Source organism: Lepidochelys kempii, chromosome 6, assembly GCF_965140285.1.
Source record: "Lepidochelys kempii isolate rLepKem1 chromosome 6, rLepKem1.hap1, whole genome shotgun sequence".
Taxonomy (NCBI): Eukaryota; Metazoa; Chordata; order Testudines; family Cheloniidae; genus Lepidochelys; species Lepidochelys kempii.
Genome location: NC_136385.1, coordinates 100704663 through 100717299, shown reverse-complemented (window position 1 = coordinate 100717299; position 12637 = coordinate 100704663). Strand labels below are relative to the sequence as shown.

General features: G+C 43.5%; 1 protein-coding gene across 1 annotated transcript in view; it reads left to right on the top strand.

Moving 5' to 3' along the window:
* EML5 (EMAP like 5) overlaps positions 1-12637 on the top strand; it is a 301798-nt gene that overhangs the window by 165788 nt on the left and 123373 nt on the right. Inside the window, exon 16 of the mRNA XM_073349376.2 lies at positions 3068-3161. Within this exon, the coding sequence (XP_073205477.1) occupies positions 3068-3161 (94 nt within the window). The remainder of the gene's footprint in view (positions 1-3067; positions 3162-12637) is intronic.

Here is a 12637-nt window from a genome sequence, read left to right as displayed (position 1 = left end):
TTCAAGGAGCTATTGGAGTGGGAAATAATATGGGCACATCTTGTGGTAATTGAACAAAATTAGCCATTTTCCTTTCTATGCAGGTCAAAAACATGCCTCCACAGGCCTACAAAACAAGTCATCTGGTTGTTTTAAATGTATATAAGAAAATATTAGACCTTTCTGATAATCTTTTAATAGCACGGGAGTTTGTTCAAAAATATGATTAATGACATGCTACTTTGGAAATGTCTAACTAGTTATTAGATGATTAATGTAATACATTGTATCATTTGTGGATTAGTACAGGTTTTGGTTTGCATTCTTTCTGTATCAATATAATCTATTGAAATACTATCCTGAATGGCTGGCTACATTCAATTTACATTTTTTTTTATAAACAAGCAACCCTACCTATACTATACTTGTAGGCCTGTGCAGTGCAAGGTAGGTCTAATATGCTTCACATGCAGAACTCAAAAAACCCTTCCTGTAGACCTATAAAATATTAGATTGTATATTTTTGGTATTTACTGCTACTGCTGTCTGATGCCTTTGTGAAACTGCAATGTATGTAGTATTTTTTACATTCTAAGAATGAATCATTTAGTCAAGTATGAGGCATATTAAAGAACTAAGGAGATTTTATAATATACAACTGTTTTATTTTTCTTTGTGTAGTATAATCCAGTCTGGAAAACTGGCATCAATTTTGCTACCATTCTTCCCCTCCATCTCGCCAACTTTGATTTTGTGGTTGTGCATATTGCATTGTCTTTTGGAGGCATGTCATTAGTCTCTTGGGAATATGAATATTTGGATCACAACTTTGTAAGGAGTCATAGCCACAGACATCTCTGAGATACTTTGGTCACTGAGGCAGTAAAACAAAAACTCACTTCCTGTTCTTTCCATCTATCGTAACTTTCACTATTCTTTATTATGTTTTATTGTTTCTATGTACTGTACTTATACAGCCCCTCATCATCATAGTATCTAATTACCTTGTTTTATCAGTTAAAGTTTGTTTTATTAGTAGTTAGTTTTAATTAATATTATCACAGTTGTGTGAGCCTAACGATATTTAGGAGAATCTCTAGTTCTATTCTATGGCCTGTCACCTTTTTTTATTTGTCTGCTGTATGTCTCAGTTAGCCTTTTGTTCAGGCATGTGGTATTTGTGGACCAACAGATCAGTATGTTTGACAAGAAATCAGATCATTTTTGTTGTTATGGGAAAAAATGTTGGTCTCTGACCAACCTGTGTGCTGCCTAACATGTCTGGATGAGGGGTGCCTGCCTAGCTGATGCCTGATGTATCAAAATGTTATGCCTTCAATATGGAAAGATGAATTTTCACTTTTCTTATCTTTGAAGCGGCATTAAAGGCATCTAAGTCTGACTTCGAAGGACAGTGAGTCTTTACCTTGTAGGTACTCAGCTTCGTAAGTGGAAATTAAAGGATGGATCCAAAGTTTGTTCATATCTGAATATTGTAAGAAACTGTAAAGATTGACTAACCCACTGAGTTCAGGATCTTGGGTCTGTTCAAAAGAGAGGAAAGCAAAGAAGGAAAGAAAGAGACCAAGGTGCTTTTCTTCCTATTTCTACTCTTAGAATGACAAGAGTCGTGGATCTGGTGGGGTGGTTGGCTGGTGCCGAAAGTCTTCCTAGATTCAAATGATTTCAGCAATTATGATGTTTTGTGTCAAATACTTCAGATTCAAAGGTTACTGTAGTCCTGGAGCCAGGATCCATCCTTGGCACAAAGTGAATGTAGTGAGTTGAGAAACTTGGATCGTGTCTGTTCTCTGGAAAGAATCTGGCTATCTCTTTTTTTCATTCCCGCTCCACCATAGTAGACAGCCTTTGCCAGTTAAACCTTTTGAGTTTTCTCTGCCCAGGAAGTTGAACTCTGATACAAGCTGTTGATTCCTTGTTCTCTTGTGGTCGGCCTCACTGCATTCTGGGATGGTATTTCGTTTCACGGGAATGAATCTGATCTCAGACACAGCTAAAGCATGTGCTGAGATTGTGCATAGTGTTGGATCTTGGGCCTCTGACATTAGAGAATTTCCAGTCCTTCTTGGCTCTTACTTTTCAAGAAGTTATCTTCTCCCTCTAAATCCTCCCCCACCCCCGCAAGTTTCCAGGAAGGCAGCTTTGCAGCTTCAGAAGATGTGCACATGCCAGGAAGAGATCAGTTGCAAATGAGCACATATGCTGCATCTTCTGACTTGGAGTTAATCATGACATACCTGAGAGTCAGATCTGCCTCAAGATGTTAACCAGAGTCATCAAGCTTGGGAATATCTCATAAATTTCCTAGAAGTACTCCTAATACACTTCTGTAAACCAATCTGCAGTTACCCCAGAGTTTCTGCTTCATCAGGGTAAGGAGTACTAAACTCAACACAGAGATTCTTGGTGCCTCCCTGTGTTGAGGGATTTTGTGGAACTGGCGTCAACACTTGGTAAAGCAGTGTCCTTACCCACCCACCCCAGTCAGCACACCATGGAGGTTTGCAGTGAATTACTTATAGGTGCCTGAGATGGACTTGTTCTCTTTTTACAAGCCCATCACAGGGAGTCAACTACCCTGTTACAAAAGGATATTCTTGAGGATGAGTGCTGATGTGGAGGATACTAAGGTGAAGTATGCTTCTAGTGTAGAGGAACAGGAAGGCAATGACTCTGCTTTAGGTGACCTGGCATTTCCCAACTGTTGAAAAAGCTAGCAACATCAATAATTCCTGTGCCAAAATCCTAAAAGTCCAAGATTAAAATGTATAATGAAATTAAATGACTAGTCTAAGATCTTGCACTAAGTTAATGGCAAAGGGAGGATTAGAACTTGGAAATTCTTGGATTCAAATCCTATACTCTGTCCACTAGACCATTCGTATAAAAAATCTGGCTAACTACAACACATCAGCTGTGGTTTATCTGTTTGTACATTCTTTCATCTCATAATATTACAAGTAGTGTTTTGTATGGTTTATAGTATATCTAGTATAATAATTTGATTTCTTGTTATTGCAGAGTAATGCTCTCTACCCACTCTCTTACCATACATTTCCTTTTCTAGCGGATGGCAAACGGTTGGCTTCTGTTGGCATAGATGACAATCATACTATTGTGCTCTGGGACTGGAAAAAAGGAGAGAAGCTTTCAGCAGTAAGGTAAACATTTAACTTCATTCTGAAATCTATACGAAAATTAGTTTCAAATGGCAATGGACAGAATGGATACAAAGTGAGAATAGTACTGAGACATAAATGAGCAGTTTCCCTTGCTTGTTGATTCACCCAATCAATGGCTTTTAGCACAGACTTAAAACTTTGTTTAGGGAGAAAAGCTGTAGGTAAAGTAAAATCAACAACCATTGCTATGTAAGTTAAGTGACGAACTCGAGATAAGAAATAAGAGATTTGTTCTTACTGGAAGAAAAGAAATGTTCTTTAACATTTCTTTGATGTGTGAGTAACTGCCTAGTATCTTTTGAAACAATTTCTTTAAAACTCACTACACACACCTCCGTTTGTCATTTCTGTAACTTGTCATGCCAAAAAAAATTACATAGTCACAGACTGCATACAAGTCCCTTTCCAAGCTGAATCATTGGCTGCAAGTGACTCTTCCCCCTCCATCCTTACCAGTTACAGCTGCACACACTTCCTCATCATTTCTGTGGCACATGCATGCACACTACTTGCCTTTCAAACACCACACACACTACATGTCTGTCTTTAATGTTCCTGTTCCATGCAGTTGGGTCTGGTGCTTCTCCTTTCGGCAGCTACTGGACCTTGAGGCTCCTGCGTGCAGCTGGTGCTGACGCTGTTTTTCTGGGCCTCAGCTACCTTCCATGTAGCAGCTGCACTCACCAGATGTACGCTTTCAGCCCTTCTGCAGATGTTGGTATCTACTTTTCTTTTTCAAAACCTTCTCATGGTACGTCTCCAGCAGTGGCTCCTTCAGCCCTTTCCTATGTTGGTGCTCTCAGATGACAACTGCTTTCTCCAGGGATGCCCTTTTGTTGCAGGTCCTTACTCCTCCCTCCCCAACCCTCTGCTCTGAGGCTGTGGAAACTTGGCTGCGCAACTGGTAGCTGTGGAACCAGGGCAACCTTGCCATCCTCAAATAATTAAGTTTTCTCTTTAAGGTAGTAGTTCAAGCTCTTCAGATCAGACACTGTCTTTAGAAGGTATTGCTGCAGTTGCAGAAATGATCCATAATGGTCTTGGTTCAGTTGGTTCTTGCTAGTAGGTCTCCTGGCAAGCTGACTAGGAGGCTTCATATGCTTGTCTCTGGCAAGCTTTAGCAGTTGCTGGTTCCTTACCTCTTAATGGCCACTTGTGGGGAGAGGAACATAGACTTTCTGTCAAGCTAGATTGTTCAGGCATGAATATGCCTTCTTTGTCAATGGCTCATAATAGTTACTGTCCTCACTTGCTCCTGAGGCCCCTTGATGAATCAGGAAAGAGTCTTCCCCTACAGTCATTTGACACAGTTCATTCACGTTTGATTCAGTAATATTTATGATAATAAATTCTCCCAAATCAGCAGATGCTGTCAGAATTTTTGGAAAGTTCCCCAATCTTCAGTGGTTCTATATATATATATTTGTTTACAAGGCATGTGACCCTTGTGCCAAAGATGACTTCAGTTCCAAGAATTATTGGACCCACCAGGGTGTGTCACAAGCTATGTTCTTCTTCAAGGAGTGTCCCTATGAGTGCTCCACTTTAGGTGTCTTGACGCCCTGCACTTGTAATTGGAGATTTTTGGTAGCAGTGCCCGGTTGGGTTGCACATGCGCTGTAGCTGTCTTGTGCCGCTCCGAGCGGTTACATAGCAGTGCACAGCCAACCATCCTCCTGTTCCTTCTCTGCCATCTTTGGCTTGAGTGGAAGCAATCAGCAGCACCTTCTCTTACCTCAGATAAGATTTATAGTAGATAGTTCATAGTGATTGTTGTAATTAGCTCACTTATCCCCTTGCCTTACTCTAATTTCTTTAATTTTCACACAGAAAAGTCTCCCTTTATCTTCCCTTTCTACCCCTGTCTCTCCGGCAGGTTTACCCCAATTTTTCTCTAAGAGACTGACTCCCTTGGGCATGCCCGGCTCACCTGGCTTTAAATGCAGCCTGACTTGCAGACTATCCATACTGGTCTCTGACAGCCAGGCTCAGTGTGTCTGCTTTGTTGGCAAGACATACATTACTCAAAAGTGCCCACACTGCAGAAAGCTGACAGGCAGGACAAGAAAAGCCAGAGATCTCCAACTGAAGCTTCTCATGAAGGAGAAATCCCTCAGGCCAGTCTCCGACCCCAAGTCCAGGTCACCCCCTGGCCAACGGTCGCCAGCGGCAGCCTCTGACAGGGGTTCTACTTCAGCAACAGCTGCCAAAGAGCCTATTCCTAGAAAGGCTATCAAAAAGCTATCGCAGACATCCCTGCACGGAGAATCACCTAAAAGAAAGCAATCTCTAACTGAAAAATCTGCTCCGGTATTGATGGCACTGAGAGTGCCGGACCGCGAGGCACCAGGAATGTCCGGCACCGAGAGTTCCTGAAGAGCTAAAGACCCTATGCAGGCAAGCTCTAAAGGAGGTTCACGCGCTAAACTGAAACATTCCAGCTCGGCACCCACAGAGCCGAAGAAGATCTTGGCACCAAGTGGTACAATGGCGCCACTTGCTGTACCTATGCCATACAACTCTAAATCCTTGGCACCGGCAGCTTCAACTCATGCTCCCAGGCAGTCCACCATGTCATCTCCGACACTGAGCCTCACAGTTCCGCAGTAATTCATGAGGCATGCGGACCTGATAGTGACCTCAATGCCCGAATCTTTATTCGCCACCGAAGGTACCTCATCCAGAACAGTACCAAGCTAGACTACTCCCTGCAGATCAGCCTCCCCTATCTCCAGTGATGAGGAAGAAGATGATGCAGTAATATATATTGCTTGCCATTCCTCACCCAAGCCAGGACCATCTCATCACCAACCACCTGCGGATATATGAGGATGTGATCACCTACGGACACCACCTCACATACCATTCCCACCTAACTGGTCATACTGGGATCCATGGGCAATGTATGGGGCCCAAAACCACAGCTCTCCTAGCTCCCCTTAGTCCAGAACAGCCAGGTCTCCTTCACCAACTGTTCTGGCACCCTCAGAAACACAAGAGGAGGACACTGAGGAACCTGAGGACATAGCTGAGCATGACACTTTGCTGCCTACTCACCTCTCTTCGCTGTCACCAGACGAAACCATGCCACCACCACCCACCATGGGGGATGATTTCAAATCCTCTCAGGACCTCTTCAAAAGGGTTGCTGAATCCCTAGACATTTCGTTGGCTCAGCTACCAGAAGCCCAACATAAGCTCTGAGACATACCCTAGGCATACCCATCAGCAAAGATAGCTCTGCCAATTAATTATGCAGGCATGGAGCCTGCAAAAAAAATAATCTGGCAGACATCTGCTACAGCACCACCCTCATGTAAAAGATATGACAAAAATATTACATGCCAGCAAAAGGGGCTGAGTTCCTATTTACACACCCCACACCAAACTCCTTAGTAGTGGAGACAGTGAACCAAAGAGGGAAACAACACCAGTCCCAAATGATCCCATACGATAAGGATTGGAAAAGGCTGGACCTTTTTTGGCGGAAAGCTTATTCCTCAGCTACACTTCAGTTCCACATAGCCAACTGTGCAACCCTGCTGGCCAAATAATACATGCAATCTGTTCTCCAAAATGTCAACTTTTATTGAAAATTTATCCAATGACAAAAAAGAACAATACAAGGCAAACATTTCTGAGGGGTCTCTTATCTCCAGGATGGCCCTACAGGCCTCCTTTGACTCTGTAGACACGGCAGCACGATCCATCGCAACATCTATGGTCATGCGCTATGCATCTTGGCTCTACCTCTCCAGGTTCCCAAGAGAGGTCCAGGCAACCGTCGAGAACTTACCCTTCGAGGGTCAGAAACTTTGCAGACAAAACCGATATCTCATTACATACAAATAGACTCAAGGGCAACCTTAAAAACCCTTGGTATTTACATACCTGCAAACAAAAAGAAACAGAGCAGGTTTTACAATCAGAGATTCTGGTCTACGCCATACTCTCAGCTCCAAAGACAGTACGACCAATGGCATAAACAAAGAACAGATGTTGGCATAACCAAGATCAGCCTTCAACATCTTGATAATCCACCTCTAGACAATCATTTTGAAGGTGTGGTCGAGGGCACAAGACCTCCACACTCTCTTACTCTGGAACCAGAAACGGTTCCCTGCCCATCTGGAGACTGTCTGTCACCATACTACCCAGTCTGGAACAGCAACACGACAGACAAATGGGTTTTAGGGATTATCCAGAAGGGCTACTCCATCCCCTTTATTTCTGTCCCACCTACCCACCCCCCTTTCCTGTCCCTCTTCAGGGACCCCTCTCACAAGCACCTGTTAGAACAGGAAATAAACTACTTTGTACAAATAGGTGCCATGGAATCTGTACCATCACAACACAGGGGAAGAGGTTTTTATTCACACCATTTTCTAACTCAGAAAAAGACCAGCGGGTGGAGACCCATCCTGGATTTACGAAAACTCAGCAAATTCATGAGAATATATCAAAATGGTGACTCTAACCACAATAATTCCAACATTAGAGAAGGGAGATTGGCTCTTGGCCCTTGACCTTCAGGATGCTTATTTTCATATTAACATCCACACACAAGATTCTTGAGATTCACCCTAGGGAAACAGCATTTCCAATGCAGAGTACTACCCTTTGGCCTATCTACTGCCCCAAAGTTTTTTTTCCAACGTTCTACCTGTCATTGCAACTCAGTTCTGCAGACACAGAGTAATGATATTTCCATACTTGGACAACTGCCTCATATGGGCACCAACATGGCAAGAAGCGATAAACACCACGCAGAGCACAATAACCCTTTACACGAACCTAGCGTTGCATATAAATGCACAAAAGTCTACACTGGTTCCTGTCCAAAAGTTGGAATTCACAGGAGTCTATCTCAACTGTCCAACACCAACAGCAACATTACCCCAACAACGCTTCCTCGCTCTAGTCAATCTAATTTCAATGTTGAGGGACAGCCCACAAACATCCGCTAAAACGTGTTTATAACTTCTGGGGCACTTGTCAGCAACAACATTTGTGGTCAAGCATGCCAGACTCCACATAAGATGCTTGCCAGTCTGGCTTCTAACAGTGTATATACTGCCAGATACTCTCTCAACAGATGCCTCGCAGAATAAAAGTCTCGTTAACATGGTGGACACAACCAAGGAATGTCTGCCCTTTCCAACAAAGAACTCCATCCATGACAATCATGACAGATGCTTCCCTAATAGGTTGGGGGGGGGAACATCTACTAAACAATATGGTCCAAGGCCGCTGGTTTCCAGCAGAGTCCAACCTGCACATAAACTTACTAGAGCTAAGGGCAGTCTGAAATGCATGTGACCACTTTCTCCCTCTAATCAAGAACAATGCCATAAGATCGTCATGGACAATATAGCATGCATGTTTTATATAAACCACCAAGGGGAAGCACAATCATACTCCCTGTGTACAGAGGTAATACGCCTTTGGAATTGGTGCATCACCAACAACATAGAGATAGCTGCATCCTATCTGCCAGGATGTCAGAATACAACAGCGGATGTACTAAGCATGGATTTTTCACAAACTCACGAGTGAGAGATGGACCTTGGAATTCTCAACTCCATATTCAAACTATGGGGGTTCCCCATCATAGATCTATTTGCAACAGCTCAGAATGCCAAGTGCCCACAATATTGCTCCAAAGCTGGATTGGGACACCACTCCCTAGGTGACACTCTCCTCATAAAATGGGAGGCACCATTGATATATGCATTTTCTCCGACCCATTCCTAAGCCAAGTCATTCAAAGGATCAAGCAAGGACAAATCCAAGGTCATTCTCAGAGCACCCACATGGCCCAGACAAACGTGGTTCCCATACTTGTGTCAGATGGCAGTGAAATAACCTCAAAGCCTTCCCTTAGTACCTCACCTTCTATCATAAGACGTGGGACGCGTCCATCACCCCAACCTTACAGTACTCCACCTCAAGTCCTGGTTACTCCATGGCTGACTGGGGTTGAGAAGGCCTGTTCAGAGGAAGTAAAAGATATATTACTGAACAGTCAGAGACTAAGTACAAAAAAGACATAAATCCATAAGTGGAAACAATTCTGCACCTGGTGCCAAGATAAACAGATCTTAACACAATCATCCCCCCTACCAAGGATCCTGGACAGTATACTAGAACTTAAAAAATCGGGGCTATTCACAAGCTCCATCAGAGTACACTTGGTTGCTATTACCTCCTTCCACGACAAGGTAAATAGGGTCACCATATTTACTCTTCCGATGATTAAGCGCTTCCTTACAGGCATTGAAAATACTTATTCTACTGTGACACGGTGCTGAGCAAAAAGACTGCAGAATCAGCCCCCTGCCACGCTAGCCCCATTTAAGTGAATAAAGTGGAGCTGGCTGGAAAGAACGTTCCCTAATTGGGAAATGAGAGCCAGCTGCCAGCCCAATTAGCCAAAGGCTATATAAGAGGCTGGGAAGAAGGAAGCCAGGGTGGTGGGATGGAGGAGAGTGAGGGAGTCTAGGCAGGGAGAAAGACCTTCCCTCCTGGGTTCAGTCACAAGGAACCCAGAACTGTGTACGCTATATGGTGAGACAGTGGTGGGAGCACATACTTGTAAATAAAAGTACCAGTGGTTCCTGAACCCCAGAGTCTCTGAGTGACTTTATCTGAGCCTAGCAGAGGCAGGAGCCAGGAGAGCCAGCTGTGCTCTGTTACACCCACAGTAAGAAACCTTACACTCATGTGGGACCTCAACCTCAACTCTACGCAGACTCCTGGAAAAGCCATTTGAACCCCTTGTATCCTGCTCTTTGTTGCACTTATCCATGAAGGTGGCTTTCCTCATTGTCATCACGTCTGCCAGATGGGTGGGAGAATTAAGTGCTCTAATGGCATACCCACCTTATACAACATTCTTTAAAGATTAAGTAATCCTATAACCGCATCCTAAATTCATACCCAGAGTTGCCTCTCCCTTTCATTTAAACCAACCCATTTACTTACCTGTATTTTTTCCTAAGCCACATGTGGACAGGAGGGAGGCCTCACTTCACACTTTTGATGTTCGCAGAGCATTAACTTTTTACATTGAAAAAAAAACATTTAGAAAATCACCTAGACTATTTGTTTTCATAACAGAACGCTAGATGGGTCAAACCATCTCAAAACAGAGACTATCCAAATGGATATCAGGATTTATCCATTTGTGCTATCAAAACAGCAATCTACAACCCCCATCAGGAGTTTGCACACACTCCACCAGAGCACTGGCAGCATCTGTGGCCTATCTCAATAATGTCCCTATCACTGACATTTGTAGAGCAGATACATGGGCATCAGTCCATACTTTCACTAAACACTATGCTTTAGAACAGGGATCGGCAACCTTTGGCACGTGGCCCACCAAGCTTCCCGCAGCCCCCATTGGCCTGGAGCGGCGAACCGCGGCCAGTGGGAGCTGCAATCGGCCGAACCTGCAGACACAGCAGGTAAACAAATCGGCCCCTCCTGCCGGGGGCTTACCCTGGCGGGCCACATGCCAAAGGTTGCCAATCCCTGCTTTAGAACAACCATCAGCATCAGATGCACACTTTGGACTTATGGTGTTATCCACCATTAATAGACCAACTCCAAAGCCCCTCTTCTCCACTGAGGGGCACTGCTCAACAGTCACCTAAAGTGGAGCACCCACAGGGACACTCTTTGAATAAGTAGAGAGGGTTACTCACCTTGTGCAGTAACTGAGGTTCTTTGAGATGGTTGTTCCTGTGGGTGCTCTACTACCCTCCCACCTCCTCTCTACTTCTGAGTTTCAGGCTGATCCTCTGAGGTAGAGAAGAAACAGGGGGATGGTTGGCTGTGCACCCCTATGTAACCACTTGGAACAGCACGAGACAGCTATGGCGTGTCTGCAACCCAACTGGGCACTGCTACCACAAATCTGTGATTACAAGCGCAGAGCATCAAGACACCTAAAGTGGAGCACCCACAGGGACAACCATCTTGAAGAACCTCAGTTACTGCACAAGGTGAATAACCCTCTCTTACAGTAACTGGTCCAAAAACTTCATGAATAATTCAAAATGCTGATCTAGTGTCCAAATGTGGACAATGAAATGTTCGCTCAACAGTATACTTTCAGCAGCCGGAAAAAGAAACATGCTTCGTATTTCCACTTTCACAATTTTGATGTGCAAAATAGTTATTTCTCTATTTTGCAGTTCAGATAATGTTAGCAACTCTTTGACTCTAGCACACAAAATCTGGTGTTACATGCTTTCATTACACAATAGAAGGGTCCTGGGGCCCTTCATAGGACAAATTTGAAATTTTTTATTCAGTGCCTATTGTGCACACAACATTGAAGCTCTTCATGTGTTCTTTCTTGGATCCAGCTCTTCTTTTCAGTCTGGTGAAGTACAGTATTTCTAAATTTCTGATGTCTTTTGCGACAGGCACATTGGATTCTGCTTTTTGTCATAATTTGGTCCATATTTTCTCAGAACTTTGGCACACTGCTTTATGTGCCACCCATTTAATATAGAGCCTTTTTACCATATGTATGTGTTTTCTTTTGGCTAGCACCTTAGCTCTGTTGCATTGTTGTTCTCAGCACTCCAAAACCAAAGCTTGTTAGGTGCTGAGCTGTAAGTAATAAAGACATCTTTCTCATTCCTACATCTATCTTGGTGCTCAGCACTTGTTGTGTCTTTTGGTCTGATGTTCCCTTTGGTGCACCGGTAATGCTTTTCATTTAGACAGGTTTCAGAGTAGCAGCCGTGTTAGTCTGTATTCGCAAAAAGAAAAGGAGTATTTGTGGCACCTTAGAGACTAACAAATTTATTTGAGCATAAGCTTTCGTGAGCTACAGCTCACTTCATCGGATGCATTCAGTAGAAAATACAGAGGGGAGACTTATATACATAGAGAACATGAAACAATGGGTGTTACCATACACACTGTAACGAGAGTGATCACTTAAGGTGAGCTATTACCAGCAGGAGAGTGGGGGAAAAAGACCTTTTGTAGTGATAATCAAGGTGGGCCATTTCCAGCAGTTGACAAGGACGTCTGAGGAACAGTGGAGGGTAGAGGGGGGAATAAACATGGGGAAATAGTTTACTTTGTGTAATGACCCATCCACTCCCAGTCTCTATTCAAGCCTAAGTTAATTGTATCCAGTTTGCAAATTAATTCCAATTCAGCAGTCTCTCATTGGTGTCTGTTTTTGAAATTTTTTTGTTGAAGAATTGCAACTTTTAGGTCTGTAATCGAGTGACCAGAGAAATTGAAGTGTTCTCCAACTGGTTTTTGAATGTTATAATTCTTGACGTCTGATTTGTGTCTATTTATTCTTTTACGTAGAGACTGTCCAGTTTGACTAATGTACATGGCAGAGGGGCATTGCTGGCACATGATGGCATATATCACATTGGTAGATGTGCAGGTGAACGAGCCTCTGATAGTGTGGCTGA